General features: G+C 33.3%; 1 protein-coding gene across 16 annotated transcripts in view; it reads right to left on the bottom strand.

The window, feature by feature from the left end:
* The window catches only part of LOC126827704 (multiple epidermal growth factor-like domains protein 6), a 196,546-nt gene that overhangs the window by 79,076 nt on the left and 93,559 nt on the right, over positions 1 to 23,911 (bottom strand). For all 16 annotated transcript variants that reach the window (XM_050557170.2, XM_050557174.2, XM_050557169.2 and 13 more), the window contains exon 4: positions 18,925 to 19,029. In XM_050557170.2, coding sequence (XP_050413127.2) covers positions 18,925 to 19,029 — 105 coding nt within the window. The remainder of the gene's footprint in view (positions 1 to 18,924; positions 19,030 to 23,911) is intronic.

Below are 23,911 nucleotides of genomic sequence, written 5' to 3'. Positions count from 1 at the left end.
TTTGTGTATGCCAGGTTCTCTGTCATGTACCCCTGACATGCCGAACAATTCTTATGAACTGTAGTAATTGAAATAATCACAGAAATTCTATGGATGACGATAACTAAATTAAAATCAGACCAGCGTTTCTACAATGGTTATCGTTTCTATTGTAATACTGATACATTTGGAATGAACAGAAGATGTATTGTATATATATATATTGTTATGATTGTACAGGAGTGCACCATTGAAACTGTGCCAAGTTGTTCAGAGGGCGCAAACTTTAGCTATGCCACTGCTGTCCCTCTAGAGCTGTTTCTTAAAAAAGGCTGAGCAAATTCATTGAAGAAATACGCAAACATTGACACTTTAATTATTGATATGATGTCACAATTTCAAGATGGCTGTGATGACGTCATGGTAAGTTCCTGGTTTATGCTGTTCTTTTTGCCTTAACATCACCAGGGAGCTAAGTGAGTAAGACGCTGCCTAGCAAGCCTGGGGGTTTGATCCCAGTGTTGGCCGAGAAAGTTCATCATGATTTTCTGATGTGGTTTCCCCTTGTCATTAATGTAGGACGGCTGTCTAGTTGTTCAGCTTGGACGTAAAAATGAGGTCCTGTGTAAACATTGGTGTGCATTTAAAAGATCCCTTGGCAATTGGAATTTGATATAAGAGTAGACTATAGTGCTGCTGTCCAGGCTGAATTTCCCTCATAGCACACTGCAGGCCCATCTTCAGTAACCCAGTGGAGCAGAACAGTAGGATGTTAAACCCCATTTCATTTCTTAATGTGAACAGCAGATTATATAAATGGTCCAGTAGAAGTGAGGAGGTAAGTTTCAGTCTACCTGTTTACAAGTTCCACTGACCTCATGTATAATGAGTGCAAATTTTATTTATATAATTTTTTTATGTTTATTGACAGGTGGAAAATAAATAATAACGTCTCTGTAAAAATGATGAAAAACATCCGTAAAATTTCATATTTCTGAATAATCAATTGACAGCGCTGTATTAAATTACTATCATGTTTGGCAAACAAATCAAGAACTTAGCTTAATTTGAAAAAATATTGATAATGGCAATAAAAATTTGCCAGAGTAGTAGAATTTTGATGGAGAATTTACTTGACCTACATAAACATTAGGAAAGTAAACTTGATCTAAGGTGAAAAACAGATCTAATCAATTCTAAGGAAGATAATTATTCTGAACAATTTTTTTTTATTTGAAGTGTTAGAAAATACATTTAAATACCATTACAAAGATTGTTATTAGTAGAAAAAATGCATACCAAATATTTCAGTTGATTAGTCACAAGGTGTGTGATCTAATACCGTAATCCCCAGGTATTTTCCAATACCTGAATTCAGATTCCAGAATGCACAGACTTCTAAGATATTTTCTATTTTGATAAATGAAATCAAATGGTGTTTAACGTCTTATGAAGACTGCTTATTTTAGAAGTCTTAAGTTAATGTATGTTGTTTTTACATTTCTGCGGTTATTGTTTCTGGAGCAGCTTCTTATTTCTGCTGGCAAGTTCTTCATTCGCATGATTGCCCAGCTTTACAATTAATTGTTTTAATATATGCCATGTAAAAATAGTCACTTGATATAGTGTGAGATCCCTCTGCACTTCAAGCAATCTTTGGTTTATTCTTTCATATATATATATAAATACGTGAAAGTCCCTTGTGATTTTCCAGTCTATTTTCCCCACGTCAGTGCAGTTAGGATTGCCTGACAAGGAAAAATGTCTAGTTGTTTGGATAGGAAAACAAATAGTGGTCCTGTGTAGACTAGTATACCATTGGAAGCATGTCAAAGATCCCATGACAATTAGAAATTTGAATAGACTGTAGCACCGCTATAAGTCGAAAAAAACATCATAACACATTGAATATAGCGTATGCCAGGTTGCTGCAGAAAAGTCAGATGTTAAACCTCGTTTATTCCCTTATGCTCTTCAGACAATTAGTAGTGATATAACATTAAAATGTCTGTTTCTTTTTAAATTTTATTCAGTTGACAAAGACAATTTATTTTGACAAATATTTCTTTAAAAAAAATGTAATATATGTTTCACCTTTCTTATCAAAAACAGTTGTGAAAATAATTTCCTTTTTTATATAAAATTCTTATCTTCCACATATTGGCCTCACTCGATACCCATCTGATATTAATATTACACATATGGTGGGTATTATCACAGAAACAGAAAAATCATGGTGCTATTATTTATATGTTATAGTAAGAAATCAAGTCAATATTGAGAAGTTTGTTTATTGTTCTCTGAGGAACTCAAAGATATCCTAAAGAAATTTAGATAAATGATCCTGGTTGTTTTTTCTGTGTGTGAGATCACAGAAAACACTTTAATATGTGGTTATTTTCTACCGGGTTACATATCCACACACAGTTTGATACCAAGATGAAAAGTTATCCTAAATGTTTCAATTTCAAACATCCGACAGAAATAATAAGCTATGAGTAATAGATCGTCATAGCAAATAGATATATATCTTAATGTGGTAGAAAAACAAATCTAGCTAACATAAAACATCATTCAGTTATTCACAGAATGAGACAAGTTGTCTATGTTGTTCAAAACCCAAATTCACACCATCTTCACACCATCAAGCAGCACACTAAGGAATTTTGGGGTACTCAACATCAGGAATATTTTCCTCAAAACTGTTAATCGTTATCATTATTTGAGGGATTTTGAATCCCTTGCAGACATAAATATTGTGCTAGATATGAACAAGACCGCACCTATACCACTGACTACAATTGAACAAGACTGTATCTATAGAACTGAGGTGAGCCACGGTGGCTAAGTGGGTAAAAGGCTGGCTCACTAGCCTGGAGGTCGCGTGTTCGATCCCTGCATTGCCCGAAAAAGTTAATGAGTATTTCTTTAATCCAAATGAAGAAATACTCATTAAAAGATTGTACTCAGTTTAATCCAATTGGGGTGGTTGGGTGGCCGAATGGTTAGCACATGTGCGCTGTATCATACGGCCTGTCAAAAGAGTCAACTGGTGTGGTTTCGACTCCCCAGTTGTACGTGACAAGGAGTAGGGTCGCCTGTCCAACATCATGGGTTTTCTTCGGGTCCTCCGGTTTCCTCCCACTGCTAAAGACCCCTATGCACAAGCGAATTATTGAAATAAAAAATTAAACCATATGTTAGTCCCGAAATGACCTAGTTTGTGTCGAGTGGACGTTAAACCCCATTTCTCTCTCTCTTTTTTTAATCCAATTGAATCCAAACTCAGGGAAATCATTTTGGTCTTGTTTTCTATGTTAAATAATCAATGAGTACATTTTAACTTGGATTATGCTGTGAAAGTTAGATTTTGTTAAAAAAAAAAAAGAATGACGGAATAAATGCCATATTGGTTTATTAGAAGGGTCATTAAATTTAAGGATTCTGTAATTCTACACTTTATCCTTATTTTGTAGCCACAAGGGATTAAAGTTCAACCAAATTGTTTTGTAAATTGTAAAGGTAATTAAATTACTGTCGCTTGCCTACCCTGCAGCATAGTTTAGAGTGTGGGCAGACACAGGTAAACTATACGGGTCTAGGTATATCTATATCCACTGATCTGATTAAGTCGTACAATAGACATGTCAGACCATTGTTCAGCCCCTTCAACTAACGAGTCTTCTTACAGAACTAATCACCACCAATAGAGAGGTGTCGTCTGACAAATAACTGATATTAAGTTGTCTAAAGACCCTTTTTGGTCAGTTTCATTTGTGTAGATAAAACCCATATCCACACTGTCAAAAGCCACCTGCTTTAGTTTCTATGACCTCTGCTCCCACTATATTTAAGGGATTTTATGAAGAACAAATCAAGACTTTGTCCTTGTGGAGGTTTCAATAACCCAATATTGAATTTCAACATTGGCCATATGACATTTTGGTCAACTAGTTTACAGATTTTTACACTGTATGTAATTGTTTTATTCCCATTATTATGTGCAGTACAAAATACAATTTGACCATTTACTCAATCCAGATAGTACAAAAAGGAAATAGCAATATGCAGTCTCTGTATTTTGTTAAACATTTAGTTTTTTTAATATTAAAATATAACATCTATTTCCGTAGCACCTAGCATTACCTGATGTCCTATCTGATAAAACTTATTATGAGTTTAAAACCATTGCTACATTTTACACTACTTCAGGCAAAATTAAAACCAATATAATCCACATCCACTTAACACTTATTCTAAAAAATGTAACATTTACAAAAAAGAAACTGGGAGATTAATCAGTGACATAATTAGTAGCTTAACAGAGATTGAAAAAGAGCAGGTGCCTCAACTGTTTCTTTTTATAAGGGTTTTTTTTTCCAACCAGCAATTTCACCATTTAGAGATTCAAATTTTGATGGCTCACTAACAGATTTATATCAACTAAAGTATACGTCAGCTTTTAAAGATCAGGACTAATTAGGTTAGATTAATTATCTTTCATCAGAAACCACCCAAAAAGTCATGAAAAGGATAACTGGCATGGCAATGAAGGAATATTAAGGAATGTTTAACACCCAGAGGCCAATAAAAAACAGTATTTTTCATTTACTAAGTGGAGACAAGCTTGAATTATTCAACACAGGTTGTTATTAATTTAACAGCCCTGTAAGAACACCAACCGGTAACCAACATTAGGCAACAAGGAAATACCCAAATAAAACTATAATGTAACACATTTTACCAAGATGTTTGCCACATGCTCCAGAATTTCAATATCATGGGACCGCTTATTTAATTAATTAATATAAATGAAGTGGGGTTCAATATCTTACTGTTCTGTACCAATAGAACTTAAAAAGATAGGCATACACCATGGATTGTGCTGCAAGGGAAATTTCGCCTGGACAAAGTATTACAGTCTACTATTATTTTGATTTTCAACTGCCAAGGGATCTTTAATGTGCTGACTATTGTATACACAGAACCGCAGTCTGAACTTCCAGTCTTCATTTGCCAAGTTCGTGTAGAACAGTAGGACATTCCACGTTTCGTTTCATTTAAAAGCTGAACCAGATTGGAAAAGTTCTTGCCAAATTACTGTACTTCTCCATTCACAAAAAGTGTCGTTCGAGTGCATTTCTGAGATCGATTCATACCTGTTGCTCCTTAGTCTTGTATAATGGCCAAACAACAGTACACACTACTATAGAGTGAATTACAGCTTTATTTAGAAAATAGAAAATAGATGACTCCCCATCTGTCTAGGATTTTGTATAAATAATAAACACATTCAGTTACTGTGACCTTGAAAAAAGCTCAATTAAAGTACATTTAACTAAGGCTGTGTTCACATCTTGGCAATACTAATCCACATGGGTGCATGTGGTTAAATTACCTTCTGACAAAAACACGCTTGCTGAAGGTCGAGACCTAAATGTGAACCCAATTCCTTAATTCAAGTTAGAGGGTACTGTTTTTCAATTGCAGTTTCACTTAACAAATTCTGCATTTTGTCTAATCCTACCATTGTGAATGGCAATTCAATCTTTTTTCTAATACATCAGGCCCTCTGTCCTGCATCACTGACAAGTGGAACCACGCCAGAAAATCCTGATAAACTTTCTTGGCCTAAACTGAGATAAAAGGAAATCAATTTTAATGACATGTGAATAAAGTTATGCAAAAGAGATGAAATTGGTAAACTTAGTGGAATTTTAGTCAGGTACAGATGAAACTGGAAAAAAATTATCAGCCATTTGCAGATTTAAAAAAGAGAAAAAAAGCTGTTTATTTTTCGATGGTTGATGACATATGTTTCAAACAACACTGTCTTCATGGAGCAGAAATGTAAGAGACATCACTCCTTGTTTCATTTTTATCAAACACAAAACTTATTTCTCAGTAAAGAAAGTAAATTTATAACAATTTCCCATACAGTAAGCCCATCAAAATAATAATGCTTCTATATCCAGGGTTTCTCAGTGGTACATCTGGTAAAAAGAAAGGAGTGAGCCAAAACATAGCTTGTGTTTTACGGCTATCACAATTACCATGCAGTGTTGCTCAATATTTCATTAGAATTACGGAGAGAAATCCAGATGCTGTTCATGGTGATTTAATAGCTTTCTGGTTTAAAAATATATTGTGATGGAATTTGGTCAAACTGACATATTTGAGGACAGATAAGTAAATTGTCTGATTAAAGGAGATAACCATAGAATGAAATTAAGTATTTCTGTTTAGGAGACTCTTAGTATTCTAGTTCCATGCCACTAGGGGAACCGTGATGGCTCAGTAAGATGTTGGCTTGCTAGCCTTGAGGTCTAGGGTCCACTCCCAGTGTTGACCGAGAAAGTTCCTCTGGATTTACTGTCATAGTTTCCCATTGTAAGTGATGCAGGATTGTGGGACCTGGTCATTCATATGGGACAAAAACGTGAGGTCCTATGTAGACATTGGTGTGCAAGTAAAAGAATCCTGACAGCTGGAATTCGATATAGGAGTAGGCTGCAACATCACTGTCTAATCAAAATTTCCCTCATAGCACACTGCATGGCATATGCTCTTCTTCATTAGTCCAGTTGGTGCAGAAAAACAGAACCTTATTTGAAGATGTGTGGGACATCTTTAAAGAAATACCAGCTTCAATTGTCAGATAAAGTTGACTAAAAACCCTTCTGTCAATTTCAGTGTGTTTATAACGCAGATGCATTCATCATGACAACTACCCACAACACTTGTTTTCCAGTATCTAGAATATTGCAGGTTATTGCTGCCTTCTAATTAACTCTTGGCAAGGTTTAGTCACAATTATCAGGTTAACTGAAGGGGCATTATGTAAGATTTAGATAAAGAGCTGGCTGTTCTTGCTATAATATTTCAAAAATAGATACTGCCTGTTTAATAAAAGAGGTGTAAAAGATTTTGGTAACCCTATCAACTGTTTTCGTGATCATTTCTATATGTCTCGATATTTAAATAGGTATGTTGGGTTGCAGTGGGGGAAGTCTCAATATTTAAATAGGTATGTGGAGTTGGTGTGTGTGTGTGTGTGTGTGGGGGGGGGGGGTGTAAGCTGATCAATGAAATTTGGGCAACCATGGCATTACAATCTGTTCTAATAACACTGTTGGGTTTCAAATTCAACCAAGAATCATTATGAACATAAATTATAATATTCAAATCTCATAGTACCCAGAACATCATTAATATCCATATTCTTAATAAAAGTTTCCTTTTTAGGGGGGTTTTGGCTAATATTCTAATCTAAAGCCCCAAGAACATCCATATTCTTAATATAAATTTACTTTTTTTTTTTACTAGATCAGTGTCTAATGATATTCAGGGCAAAAATAGAGAATTTGGGTGCCAACCATGTGCTCCCCCACCTCCAAATGCAGATGTTTACACTGTCTGTGATCAGTAAAAATCTGTTCATTAATAGACATAGAACATGAGGACTAAATGTATGGTTAGTTTATGTATAAATTACCTAAAGAAAATGCATATTGTGCATATTTGTGATGATGACACAACACATCACCCTCACTTCCTTTTACTTATATTTCATAAACATTTCTTAAGCTCTGGATGTCACACCTTTTAACATGAGAAACTTACCTGTTTTTAGCAGGAGAATCAGTGCATTAAGATCAAAGATGAATCACTAAATAGCAGCAAGAAAAGCTAATTGAAATTATGTTGTACTTTTAAAGATTCTCATCACACAGAAAGATAACTCAGGAACCAAAATGTGTTTTCAATTAAGCAAATGGCACCATAACTCACCAAGTTTTCAGAAGAAAAAAACAGTGGCTGTCGTTGATAATCTGAACCCAGCACCGCTACACTGGTGCCAATATTGTCTAATAATTCCATCACGGTTACTCTATAGCCATCTTATTAGCTCTGTTAAAGTAAACGATTCATTAATGATAATCTCTCTCGCTTAAAATATACCCCTGATGACTATTTTAACAAACACTTTTTCTTATTATAAAGACTTTCAGGGCAGCATTTTTGTAAGGTATTTATTGTTTTAAGCACTGATAATGTAATCAATGTCATTACAAAATCTAATGGGGCCTTTAACTTATGGATTGGAACAGAAGGTGAATTTTAAGACTGACTACCAGATTCTATGGTAGTGAAAATCATAGACATCAAATAAATGTTTAAACCCATTGACATAACAGGATAATTTATTTCAAATACCTAATTATTTCCCAGAAATGTTTTACCAAATTTGGTAAAATAGTAAAGAGAATTTTCACAATATATACTATTTAATTTAGAAGCATAAAACCAAAATCAACATGATGTAGATATACGAAAGATTCATTTCTAAAATTTAGTCCATTCATTAAAACAGTTAATACAAATATAAACAGTACCATTTCCTTTGAAATCATTATGTCAAATTTTCACAACAATTGATTTATATTTAGTATGGGGTTTAACTCCACTCGACACAAACTAGGTCATTTTGGGACTAACACATGATCAATTTTAGTTCAATAATGCCCTTGCATGTAGGGCGCTTTAGCAGTGGGAGGAAATCGGAGGAAATCGGAGGACCCGGAGAAAACCAACGAGGTTGGACAGGCAACCCTACTCAATGTCATGTACAACTGAGGAATCGAAACCACACTAGTTGAATCAATGACGACCGTATGATACAATGCACATGTGTTAACCATACGGCCATCCAACCCCCTCATTTATAGAGGGAATCGGAGTCATGTCAAGTCATGTACAACTGGGGAATCGGCCATCCAACCCCCTCATTTATAGATGTTCTCATTCATGTACAAGCATATTGTATAATACATGCACAAATATATTGCATAATATATGTACAACCACAAGTGTACTGTATGATTTTGTATATTATATGTTACTGGTATATGGTATGAATTGTGTACAGGTATATTTAAAGATGTTTATGTGTGGGGTACATTTGATGTATGCATTTATGTCACAGGCTTCATATGTTTATAAACACCAAAGATTAGATTACTTCAATACCCAAAGTATTGTAGTTAAGAAATCTGCAGTTGGAAGTCAAAGTTTCATGCATCATTCTATATATAGTTGTCATCTTGTACTTATTTTTGCTGCTGATCTCTAAAGTAAATCTGTCACTCAATTTTCTGATGATCCATAACAGACATGGTATCAATCTTTTTTTCTGTGATGAGATATAAAGCACCAGATATTAGTTTTAATTGCGATATCATACTATTGTTAAAATAAATCATAAACCTTCAAGAGTCAGACTAGTCTTAAATAAAGTCTCCTTCAAATGTGAAGTTAAGTTCACTAAAATCATTGCTTCTTAAAACTGGCTATTTAGTGACTCTCCCGATGGTGGCCATTTAATTGCCTAGGATGTCATACCTTCTACCCAGTAGCATACAAAATTTTAAAATCTGTTTCTAAACTCTTGCAATTGTTCCATCCAAACCATAAGTAGTTTTACATGTTGAAAATATGCATATGAACAAGTACACATCGCTGTCAATTTTGCTGGGTTTTCTTTTTCAATTTTGCTGTGTTTTTTTTTTCAATTTTCTGACGATTCATGTGCCTTTCAGATCGCTTTATATGAGTTAGATTGAAGGCACAAGCATTTTTAAGCCAAGGGTGTGTTATAATATAATTCTTCTTAAAAACCAACAGGTATTGCAAAAAAAGTTATGAAATATGCATGCCCAAAACTACCTGAAGCTGGCAATTTTAAACCAAATAGCTAAGCTAAGCAAGCTTATTAAAAATAATGGTTTATTTGCCTAAACTTTGCATACAAAGTTAAACTTGCTTAACAATCGCCTGCATTTTAAAACCAACATAACTATTAATTCCTTTCCTCTGATATTTCTTCTCAGATGAAGATGAATTGTTTTACAAAGTAGTTATTCATCAAGTTTGTATTTCAACTTCAATCCCTGAACACTCTTTTAAATAGATTCTCAGATTCTAATAGTGGAGAAATTTTTATCTGACATATTAAAACACTTTATGTCAGTTTTAATAATAGCTTTATTTCTGTTTTTTTGTTTGTGCAAAACAGAAAAAAATTGACTGGATGAAGAATTATCAGACAATCAGATGTAAACAATGCCTTTCATTGAAACACTTCCACTCAAATATCAAAATGATAAACGAGAGAGCTTTTTTTTAAGATATATGTTGTTACAACAAACTTTTGTAACATTGTAAATCTTACATGAAAGCTATGCACATTGTAATGTTTGTCAGAGCTGTTGCCAATTTTACACCCATAAATCTAAATGTGTCACAATAAACAACAAGTTTTCAGTAGGAGTTTGGAGAAGAAATAAAAACTGATGTCACCGCAACTGTATGGATGGAATTTATGAAGTACAGGATAAAACTGAGAAGAAACTGGAAAGTCTCAAAAGCACAATTTTGACCAGACCAATGATCTAATGCAGGTATTTTAGATCATCCGGTCGGTCATTAATTCAAATTTCATGGCTTTGATCAAATGCTGATATATGTGACAGTGCATTGTGGTCATCAGTCAAAACTTGTGGGTTGTTACTGGACTGCTACTGCTGAAGATTGAAGTGCATAGGCGTAGGACTGTCCATTTTGTGGGCAATGTATTTCTGTATTGTATTTTCAGGCACAATCATCAGAGAATGAGACCATATATCATAGAAATATAACTGTATAATAGTAAAATGAAATCGCTTGCGGTTTACGTTTTTTTAATACATATAATACAGAAGACCTCATGCAATAACATTTGTGGAGAAACTCGTTTTAGTTAATACAGATGAGAAAGAATAATTTTCGGACAAACAGCCTCAGTTCCCCCCCCCCCCCAACTGAGATTGTCTGAGATTGGCCTATGTCACAGTATGTATGTAAATTATTTATATAAAAATATACCATATAAAAATATACCATATAACAATATAAGTCCTGCAATGACTTTCTTTGTGTTGATTGGTTGTGAAATGGGGTTTAATGCCCTACATTTTGGCTCTAACCAGGCCAATAAAGACCTTGTTGAGTAGTTGTTAAAAACCATCTTTCTCTCTCTGCTTTATAAATTAAAGTAAAACCATTTTTAGGTTAATCGTTTCATAACAACAATTTTTTACAACAATGAAACATGTTACTGGTCATTTGTAGTTTTGAATGGAAATGCACATTTTGCACAGCATTAAAACATTTCAATGACAATTCTTTCCCCTCTAATTAACACTGAAACTGATACACATAATGTATTTACATAAGAGTGTGTTATGTCTTTAAATATTAATCAGAAATACAGGCATCCAAAAAAACTGTATGGAACTTTCTTATTCTCATCATATATGAGAAACAATATGAAGGTTAATAGAAAACGTCTGATCTCAAGTAACAGGTTTTCTCTTGTTTTCAAATTGGAAGTAAGATATTTAGACCTTTTCTTTAAAGTGCATAGATGTTGCATTTTTTTTTTTTAGAACACTTCAGATTCAAATGTGAAAATATTGGTCATAGTTATAAAAACATTTTTCTACTTGTCGAAATGTATATTTTTTATACAAAAAGAATAATGAGCTTTAGGTAAGTGTTATTAGTTATTATATATAGAGAAAACATACAATGCAGATTTCCCATGCATGGCACCATTCCTTACTTTTGGACTTGAATTTTAGAAACCGATTAGGGGAAGTCAATGAATTATGTTGTGAAACACGCTTTAAATGTTTTGTCTTTATAATATATGTTACTTCAACAAAATCTTCGGAAAAAAAAAGCAGGGAGGAAAAGTAGGTTTTTATTTTTTGCCAATAATTAACGTTTTTGAGAATTTTGTTGCTACCTTCAAATTCTAATAATATAACAACTTATTGTTAGTTAGCTGATGTTTGCAAAATAGTTCCAGATTGTTGATAGAAATTTGAGAAATATTGGGGAGTTCACTTCCTGTGTTGGGTAAAAAATTTAGACATGTATTTTTTAAGTTCATTGACTTTCCAAGCAATTATAACATGCTAAATTGAATAACATATTAAATGCTCTACAGTAATTATAGGTATTTAGTTACCCAACACTAACCTCTTCTTGCTTCAATCAATAAACATGCACAGGCTCTTCTGGTACAACAAACATAAAACTACACCCACATAAACTTAGATACTCTATTAATGAAGGAAATAATGAGCTCTTTTCGACAGGTTCACTCAACCTTATGTCATAAAACACAAATTATAAGATCATAATTCTGAAATATACTACGGAACCGATATGTCTTTCTTATATTAACTGATTCATTCTGGTTATATGAAGACGTGATTCACAAGGCTGATATCCTAAAGCACCTACTGTTCAGGAGTTTTCAAATACCATTCCCACTTGTGTGGGCTGGGGTATGCTTGTGGGAGTGATAATAACTGTGCATAGTTTATGGATGATACATAAAAAGAGACAAGCTGGCCAAATTACTATCCTAGCTAAGGTCTTATGTTATTTAAATTATTTTATTATGACAGGGCCCAGCAAGATAGCTAGATGTAATGGATTTTAAGCTACATGTATGTTATCACTTTAAACCGATTCCATGCATGAAATTCCAACACCTACAAAATCCCATTAATCACCCCAAAGCAGCAAGCGTGACTGGAAATGTTGATATCTGAAAAACACCCCCATATACTTTTTTCAGACTATTTTTACCTGTTGCAATCAAATTAGTTATCTGTGTTTATTTATTACCACATGGTTCTATCTAGGCTACTTAAATCTAAAGATAATTTTTTTCTATTTTTATTTCAATATCAGCTAATAAAAAATTATGGCACATTAATGTATAATGAAATATCATTCACCACGCATCTCAACTTGAGGCTTAACTCTGCCTAACAGACATATAGGACATCTGGTCAAGAATGGGTACTTCATACACAAATACCTGACTAAGCAGATCTCATATTCCTTATCCACCAAGTGCTTAAGCTCAGTCAGTAAGGTGTGTTGGGTGTGTACTTTAGATCATAAGGTGTGTCATGTCATTGAGTCAAGCAAGTTTCATTCCCACACTTGTATGTCAACTTCATGGTTTTTATTTGGGTCCTCCTTTTTCCTCCCGCTAATCACAAGTGAATAATTGAAATAAAATTGAACCATATGTTTGTCCTGAAATGACTTCTATTGTAACGACTGGACGTTAAACCCTATCACTCTTTCTCTCTATCTAACAGCTCAGTTCAAGCAACCTATCGAAATAGCGTAATACAGTACATGTTGCTCTTATTTGCTTTGGTTTACTATTTCTTTTCCTTCAATTCACTTGTTTTTGTTTTTTGTCCCAATTTTTTTAATATTTATGGTTTTCTTAAATTTCTCAATGGATTTTCCAGTTCTGTGTCTGCAAATTTTTATTTTTTACATTAGTGTTCTTTTATTTGCATACAACTGTTAATTACAGTCAATGTATTCATTAAATCCTAATACATGTATTATTCAATTTTGTCAAACTAATTTGCATTTGAAATTTACTTTAGGAAACCTGACTAAACTTGTTAAATAATAGATATTACTGGAAACATGTACATGGAAATACAGACTGAACAAACTAGAAAGTGATACATCTAGGTGCGAATTCCAGTTCATATATTCAGCATCAGGTGTTCTAGGAAGATCCAGTATACCAAAAACTGACTACAAAAGCACCAAATACTACATTATGAACTTATCTGTGGAATAAACCTTTGCAGGCTTTGATATTTTGAAATGTTTCCACAAAGTATCTAAGAACAGACTTCATTGCACAAAAAGCATCTAAGAACAGATTTCATTGCACAAAGTTTCTTAGAACATATCCCACTGCACAGCTATTATAAGTAAGACATGAAAATATATATAGTGTAAAAGTAGATGATTAGTGTTCATGTCAGAAGTTTTTTACAGGCTGATCTATTTCAACTATAAAAATGTTGACTTGTTCATATAACCCTTTTTCCTTACTGCCATATTTCATTATAATAATCATCTATCATATACAAGTAGACTTTCTCTTTAGTGTATTAAGAATGTTATTACTAATTATAATGTTCTTTTAGATGTGGGTACCTAGTCCTTCCTAAAAATACAGAAGGGAAATGCATCCATTAAAGTGCAAGGTAGAGTTAGGAACTGAAAAAAGTCAATATTTGTTCCTTTGCCTGGTTTCTCAAACTACAGCAGCTCAGAGAGTATGCTGATGGCTCATTACTAGGAATTGCCAGGGTTCATTCTCTTTGGTATCAAAAATATCAAATGTTAAACCTTATTTCATTTCATCTCTTTCCTTGATTCACAGTATTTTGGTTAAATGTTTCACACATTTATCAAAAGGATTGTGAAAATCTGTGAACAGTATATTTATCTTTCATTTGTTATTGGAATGAGGCTCAATTCAGAACAAGAGGTCTCCAATCCAGATCATTCTAACCTACTGTCGTAATTATGAGAGTAGAAAATAGTCTGCTAATTTGATTAATACATGTGCATGTGTTTGAAATGATCACCTATTCTTTCATTATATTGTCTAGCTTATCATTAATTCATGGTACACATATAAAACAATGTCTCTAATCTCACATATTGTAAAATAAAAGGTTTAACCATAAAATGATAGTAGAGTTGGGTCAGGGAAATGAAATGACATGAAGTTGCATTTTCTCCACCAACTGGGCTAATGAAGATATGCAAATGTCCTTCAGTGTGTGCTATGTGGCAAATTTTACCCTGGCAGCAGCACAACAGACTTCTCTAAATTAAATCTCCAGTTATCAGGGAATCAGAAATGTGCTGTCAAAGGTATACACAGGACCTCATTTTTTTGTACCATCCAAATGACTAGACAGCTTTCCACTGACATGCTGGTAATTATGATCAAGCTAGACATCTTTTTAGTCTTATTTCAGAATTTGTTAAACACATATATATGACGAAAAATACACCCAAAAACATATTATTGAGGGTTTTGACTAATAGCTAGCCTTCACAATTCCACAGAACTTTAATCATATCATGTACCACTCAAAAATGTATAAAGATTTGAAGCTGACTTAATATTTAGGATTCTACATAAACAGTCCAATAAATTTATATAAATTTACTTATTTTTCTGTCATGGTCAGTAATCTTTATAGAAGGTGTCTGTCTTTGGAGACATCATGAATCAAACACCCACCAAAAAAAGACAACTTCTCTTTTAACATGAATTAGTAATACAGATTGGTCAGCCATCTAATAAACAAACAGAAACATAGTAGCACATACATTTCACATTATTATACACCAAAAAACATGACATATATTTGTTTTTACATTCCTGGGTGTAGTAAATGTTTCATGTTATTATAATGCAACATGGTAAAAGTGTGAACCTTGCTGTCACCCTATATCTCATTTATTGTTACCAGACACTGACAGGATGGTCAAACTTGACAGGATGTCCAGCAGAGAAACATACTAGACCATGACAGTTAAATTACTAAATTCTTGATTTTGATAGTCATTAATAAAAATTCTTTTCAAATTTATTTTTTTAATAAATCCTTCTAATAATATCCAAATCCTGTGATATACATCATCCTTTTTTAAATGAGACAGTAATTAGTTAAGATGTGTAATCTTCAAATGACTACATCTGATCATCAAAATCGGGGTTCGGTATAGTAGCAGAATGGCCTAACGCATGTGCTTTAGATCATAAGGTCTGTCATTGACTCAAGTGTTGTGGTCTCAATCCAACAATTTTATGTGACAGAGTAGGTTGTTTGCCTAACTTTATGTATTTTCTTTGGTCCTCCGGTTTAACGTCCACACAACACAAACTAGGTCATTTGAGGACTAACACATGGCACCATTTTATTTCAATTATTCACTTGCGCGTAGGGGTCTTTGGCAGTAGGAGGAAACCGAAGGACCCAGAGAAAACGCACAAGGTTGGACAGGCAACCATACTCCTTGTCACATACAACTGGGGAATCGAAACCTCGCGAATCGACTCAAGGACAGACCTTATGATACAGAGCGCATGTGCTAACCATTCGGCCATCTACCCCCCTCGACTCCATAGAAGTAAGCATATTATTAAATAAATGTGTACCATATGATAGTCCGGAAATGACCAAGTCTGTGTTGAGCGGATGTGATCTCCAGACTCATTTAAGGATTTCTATTGTTCAAATGTATGAGAGAAATGACTGTTGCAATATGTGGTACTTGACAAACTTACTGGGAAACTAAAAGGTTGTATTTCTTCCATAAAGTACCACCAAGTTCCTGATAGTTATACAGGAGTATAACATAAAGATTTCTAAGAGTCCTCCACACAGAATTTTTTACTAGTTACAAATTTGAATGGCTCCTTTAATGACAATTAAATAATAATAATAATGAATTTATATAGCGCCTGTCATCTAGAACTGTTCTACTCGATGGTGCTGAGCCAGCCACACTGTCATGTTTAGTATTCACAATTAAATATGTGAGTCTTCAAGCATGATTTAAAGAACTCTGATGCTTGGAGTTTGTTCCATAGGATGGGTGCTGCAACTGAAAAATCCCTACCACCACAAGACACTTTCAAAGATTTTGGCATGACAAGGTGGTGTTTTGATGTTGACGGAGTTGTTCTTTCTCCACTTTTGACCTGTAGAAGATCAAACAGGTAGTCAGGTGCTAAACCATTGATGCACTTGTAAGTAAGGAGGATAATTTTATATTGAAAACATCTAATTATGGGCAGCCAGTGAAAGGATTTACAGGTGTAATGTGGTCATGGATCCGGAGATTTATTCTGGTGATTAAACGTGCTGCAGTGTTTTGTATCTTTTGTAATATTAGTGAATAGAAGAAGCTGGAAGTCTGTAAAGTAAGGAAGCACAATAGTCCCATCTATCATTAAAGAGTTAACTAGTAGTTTAGTTCAATCTGTATCTATGTATTTCCACACACGTCCAATGTTGAACAGCTGAAAGTTACATGAATTCGATACTGTTGTAACTAGTTTGGACATCTTAGCAAATATATTTTATTATCAAAAATGTACCTCAGTCATTTGGAGACAAGAATTACATTTCATTTCAAAATTATGTCAAGAGCATTCATTATAATATTAGCAAACCCTAATATATCCATTAGCGAAAAAGATTTTATATTTTCACACAGTAAGTTAAAACCAGTGATGATTGTTATCAACAATTTATTTTATCATAACGTAATATTATATTTGTCAACAATCAACTTACTTATGATAAAGAATCTGTTTTCTAATCCATAAACTTGTTTATATAAGTTTAATATTTCAACGTTCAGCATGAATGGTGTTAAACATAAATTAATGGCATATATTTAATGTGAACAGTTTAAAAGAAAGTTTTAACAAGATTAAATTTGACATAACTTCTAAACTAGGGATTGAAGTTTGGCTTAAGATTCAGATTTTTTCCCATGACATTTGTTAATATACACTGATTTCTTCACAGTTATGGTTAGAATCTATGATTACGGAAATTTAATAATATATTTGTGTATTTTCTTGCTTTTGATCTGGAGCCACAGAAACTCGGTGAGCTCACATAACCAGGTGGTTCTGGGTTCAATCCCAGCATTAGTCTAGCAAGTTTCTCTGGAGCTGGATTCCCCTTGTCATTGGCCTAAGACAGAGGGTTTTGTAAGGAAAAGAGTCTTGTCTTTTTGATGGGACAAAAAAAAAAACGAAAGTCTCGTGTATACTACTGGCAGCATGTTGAAAGTTTCCTGACAGTTGGAATTTGAAGTATAATTTAAGAGTAGACATTAGTGCTGCCGTCCAAGAAAAAGTTCATTATCATGCTTGTCTTCATTTGCCCCAGTGGTGTAGAACAATAAGACAATTTCATTCCTAATAACATTATGGTGGTTTTAAGATCAGTGTTCCAGAACAGCTACAATCTTCTGTAATAATCATGTCTGTTATTTAATCTCTATACAACCAAAAATATTAATTTCAAAATCATTGTATACTGTTAATCTTTTCATAGAATCTACCAAAATTTCTGACAGGATCTGCAATTGATTATACTATTATCTCTTATCTGGTATTAAGTAATGGAATTGAGTTTTAACAATTTATTATCAAAGTTATTCTAGAGTTGTTTCCTTTCATAACAACACCTAAACAAACAGATAAGATCATGTACACATGTCTAACACTTTACTTAATATAATCAAAGTCTGATATACACTATGATATTGACTATGTGTTATATAGTGGGTGTATTACAGATCTGAATAAAGTTCCTTTTATAGATAGGTCTGAAGATTAGGTAGGGAAATAGAACAGGTTTCCTAAATACTAAGCAAAGCAAATGTCTTTGCCCCTCTAGACCAAGAAATAATCTCCATAAAAGGACCATTTGCCCTTCTTATTCCATGAACTTTATTAAATATCTGTAACAAGTGTGGATAAATAGTGCAGTTGGGTTTTTATAGGGGGTACCAATGAACATTCAAATCATTCATAAAACCAAAGACAATAACAGACAACTATAATCCTAAAAAAACTCTGACAATTTATATGGAAACAATCACTTATTTGTAATAGCATGACATTCCAGCAAGTGTTCTCCTATTGTGGCTAGGTTTGTATGTGTGTAAGCTGAAACAGTTGGATTGGGGTCCAAATAATTTCCATGGTATATTGTTGTCTGTGATTCCAGTTACAGATTGCGTGATATCATTATTTATCAAGGTCTTTATTGTACCTGGATACTATCATTAACAATATTTCACAATCTGTATATATCAATTTGAATAATATAAATCGTGCAGATCATTAATTTCCATGATTTATGCATGTATTGTGATTCTAAGATTTTGAGTTTCAGGGCCACCGTGGAAATTTTGGTGGTAATTTTGTAAGTGTGAAATAAGAAAGTAACTTACCATATTGACATCTTGGACCTTGAAACCCTGGTGGGCATGAACAGGATTGACTATAACCTCCTTGACACTGACCTCCATTAAAACATACACCACTATTACATTCTCCTGCAAATATAGATATAAAACATCCGTAAAAGGAGTATGAAAGGGTTTCCACATCCAGCCCCCATTTATCTGTCACTTCAATTCTCTCCAATCAGTTTTTTCAATCCTATATTCATACTAGAAAACATACATTCTTACAAAAGGTAGGGGACGGGTAGCAAAGTGGTCTAACATGTGGGTTTTAGATCATAAGGTCTGTCAAGTCTAGCATTCTGGTTTTGATCTAATGCTTGAGTTCCTTTACATTATATCAATCCTCAAATACAGAAATGGAAAAGGTTAAACTCAATTGAACTTTTAATAACATTTTTTCTTTATTGGAACCTATAAAGTACATATATTAAATTGTGTTTGTATTCCCCAAAATGTTCCTCAAATCGTAAAACCATTGTCTACTATAAATAATTGTTACACTTTAGTGAGCATGTGTCCATTACCAAGATTTGTTCTGATGATTTAAACTGTTAGGAAATTATAATCCTGTTAGCAGCAATGTTTCACTTCCAGAAAAATAAATTGTCTTATATTGACATGAGGAAAATATATATATATATATATTTGTTTCATCAATAGGTAATCGATGTAGACAAATAGGAAGGTAGTAACATTTAAAAATTTCAATCTAACAAGTCCTTATAGGCATGGGTTAAAGATTAAACTGGATCAGTAATGTCTGTATAAAGAGGTTTAAAAAAATATTCAATACGTTTCTGGTGTAGAACAAACTAGTTTGTGAAATAAATCTACAATTAAACTGAAGTATTTTAAACTTAACGTTTCTGTTCACATTGAGAAAACAGATTATTTGCTGCACAATATGTATTTTTGCTGTACTATGTTTCAGTGTAAATACTGGCTTAAAATCAAATGGGTATTGTGTAAAAAAAAAACGTTTCATGTTTATCCAACATCTATGCTGTAAACTATTTGAAAATCTTTCTATATCATGCAAAGTTACAATTGAATTATTCCATGCCTAACTGGCATTAAAATATCAAGGGGATTGAATTGTGATCAAGCTATAATTAATGGTACTAACTTTTTACACAACAAAACAACACAAATAGAACACTGACATTTGAATTCAAAAGAAGTATGATATTTTTTTAAACTTTTAAAATGTCACAAAATAAAGTAACCATTTTCATGGAAATGAAATGTGGTTTAACTTCCTACTTTTGTGCACAGGTTGTACTAATGAAGATGGCCATTTTCATGGAATATCTATCAATGTCTATATATATCCAGTATCAATAACCTCATTCCTGATTCTTCTGCACTGAAAAGAAATTCTAATTCGGGACACACCTACATTATATCCAAACTTAGACTATCTCAGTGGTTGGAACTTCAGAATTGACAGCACAGCAAGTCCTATTGGAAATAGACCCTACAATTCACCTCATTGCTTGTCCCAAAGGTCACATTTATCACAGGGAGCCACTGCAGCACTTGACAAGTTGAAGTTTACAGAGGAAGATGAAAAGGCGAGTTTTGCGGCAAAGATCAATATAATTTCTACATCTTGTGAAACCAATTAATTGTAATAAGAAAAAAGCTGTACTTTATTAAATAAAGTTTTCGTCAAGAGAGATCTTACCTAACAACAGAAATTAAGAATTCTAAAATACAGAAAATAAAATCTCCTTACAGAATAAAACATTGTTAATGATTACTGTTAATAAGTTTTTTCTGGGCCAAAAATCTAGAAATTTTCCCAATAATCACTTTTTAGACTGAGAACTTGCAGTATAAACCATCTAACATAGCTTTCACTACCAATATTTAATTCATTTGAACATTTTCTCTTGAGGACAATCTTATCTTGTGAGTGCCTACACAGTACTATACTTGGCAACATTTCTAATTTTTATTTTTTTATTTCTAACCGATTCCAACTGTTTCTTAAATGAGTTCACAGTTGGACTGCAACAAATTAGCAAAATGACATTTTTTGCCTTCTAGAAAAATAATGTTGTCATGCTTTCACTTGAGGAAAATGGGTATATATATATTTTTTTTTACCAATAGGCAATTGATGTTGACAGCTAGACTGGGAGGTAGTTACATCCCATGAAGTAAAATCAAATATCTTTTATCCAAGTCTTAAAAGGGTAAAGATTAGTTTTTTCAGTAAGTTTTAAAATGGTAAAGATTAGACAGAATCAGTATTTGTATAAGGATGTCCATACAAGTCTTAAAATCAGATAAAGATTAGTTTTTTCAATACGTCTTAAAATGGTAAAGATTCAACAGGATCAGTACCGGTATTTGTATAAAGATGTCCACACAAAATTTTTTTTAATGTATTTCATCAGAATTTTGATGCATCTGTAACTATGTTTTAATATTTTTTACTTAATTCTATTTTCTAATACTAAAGATTTTTAGATAATACTTATTTTGTTTTTTGAATTTAGAAACCAGAGAAGATTTAGACAATCATCAGGATCAGCCAACAAATTTTTTATTCCTATGTTCATTCAGGTTCTTACTGTTAATTATTAAGTCTTTGAAAAATAGGTCACATTTTTTACAATGTGTTTTTTTTTTATTCAGCTGCTTTGATTACAAAATCAATAATTAGGTTAATGACAGTTAATTAAGATGATGATCTATCAGATTAAATTCCTGAACATCATAAAGACGTCATTCAATATGCACAATTGATTCTTAAGATCAATGAAATTGGGTTTACCAGACATTTTTCCCTGCAAGGCCCTACCTTCTGCACCACTGACAAGACAGAAACCTAGTTGTTAAAGATTACTGTTACCGATACACACAAGTTGTAATTATCCCGCACTGAAGTGACATAACAGAGTGATATTAAAAAGGATTCTGCCCATCTTTCAGTCCATGTTCTGGTCCCACAGCATATCTCTGTTCAAGATATCTTTAGGAAAATTTGTCCACGCATCAACCTATTTGTACAAGCATACCAAAAATGTTATGCCAAGTTCGTGGGTTTAATTATGGGCCATACATTAGATCAATATCTGACACCCTGTGTAAATGAAAAACTTCATTAAAACACAAATTATTCAATCTGAGAAATTTCTAATAGCTTAAAGAGCACAATTAATAGGTGCCAAGACTGCCATGCCAATTAACACCCTTGCTTTAGAGATACCCTATGAGGCTTCAGGTAGCCTTGACCACATGGACAAACCTGACATGACTGTAGGAGCAAATAATCATATCTTAGTCTCAAAATGACCAAAGTACTCTTCTAACAAGATATTAAAACCCTATCCTTTTAGGCCTGACAAGGACAGCTGTCTAGTCCTTCGGATGATATGAAAACCGAGGTCCCATGTATACATTGGAATGCACATAAAAGATCCCTTGGCAGTTGGAATTCGATATAAGAGTAGGCGATAGTGCCGCTACCCGGGCAAAATTTCCCTCATAGCACACTGTATGGCGTATACCCGTCTTCATTAGCCCAGTATAGGAGCAGAACAGTAGGACGTTAAACCCCATTTCATTTCATTCATTTCCTATCCTTTTAGATATGGTCCCTTATTAATTACATTAAAATTACATTAAAATTTCTAAATCAATATGTGAACAAAAGATAAAATTAAGATTGATAAGAGGTACTGTACAATCTGTAAAAGGTGTTATCTCTTGTGGATAAAATTTAAACTGCGTAAATTGCTTTTAATAAATGTTTCTCAAAACATTTGATTTCACAAAAAATTCTTTCAATTAAAACTGACCTCTTGGAATTCATTTCACCTTGTAAATTAAAGCAAGGTTAAATAATGTAAAAAAAAAGTATGAGTGCCCTAAGAGAACTAGTTGTGAAAGTCAAATTCTGAAAAAGAAAAAGACTTGTGATCAATTTCATTCAGACAAACAGATTAATCTTAATTAGACAAAGTATCGATAAAATATTCAGGTTCTGTTTCTGTTCCCCGACAAAAAAAGACTAAATTACAATAATAGCTTCTGTATATGTTGAAAGCAAAACACAGATGCTGCAAGAGAAATATTCCTAAGCTAAATCTATAGTTAAACAAAATCGACAGTGTTTATTGGCAACCAATTAAGGGTTTGAGATCAATCAGTCTATTGTTAAGTTCCTTATAATGCTGGCATCTCCGTTAGGTAATTGAAGGAGTAATCAATGAGGTTCCTGCTAGTTCTCTGACTCGATCCAGAAATTAAGATTGAACGATGGTTTTACGATGGTTTTGGAAAGCAACACATGTCCTAAAACATGTAATTTATGGTAGATTTAACCGATAATTACTGAGACCAGTCAATAAACCATTTTCTAAATGAGGCATTTCAACTTAAAAGTGGTGTAATTATTTACTTGAACAGCTCCCTGTAGCACCCCCCTCTCAGACTAACTATGAGGCAAAATGTCGATCTAATTGTCATATACGTAACAGTCTGGGATGTTTCTCGAAGATTTCATAAGTATTACCTTCGGTCTTTAAAGGAGCAATCCAGATATATGTCAGTAAACAAAACTGGTTAATTCTACGTAAAGGATTATTAGAAATCTTTATCCTAGTCATTTAAATCTTTGTGATATCTTCTTGAAGAAATACAACTTTCAGTTTCCACGCTATATCAATGTCTGGATAACCATATCTAAATGTATAGACAGCAGTTCATAATCTTAGCCATTACCAAATAACTTAAACAATTTAATTGCTGTCTTGATTTGAAATGTTGGCTATTTTGTTACCCTCAGGCATTTATTTTTCATACTACCCCTCCCCTTCCCCCCACCCTCGCATTACCAGGGACTGTTCCTTTAAATAAGGAGACTTCACTTGTGCTATTTCAACAAATCAATAGCTCAATACTATCAAATACATTTCATTGACTTTTTGTCCATGAAAACCCTAACCTAAAGAGT

Source organism: Patella vulgata, chromosome 7 (assembly GCF_932274485.2).
Source record: "Patella vulgata chromosome 7, xgPatVulg1.2, whole genome shotgun sequence".
Taxonomy (NCBI): domain Eukaryota; kingdom Metazoa; phylum Mollusca; class Gastropoda; family Patellidae; genus Patella; species Patella vulgata.
This window is presented reverse-complemented; position numbering and strand designations above follow the sequence as displayed.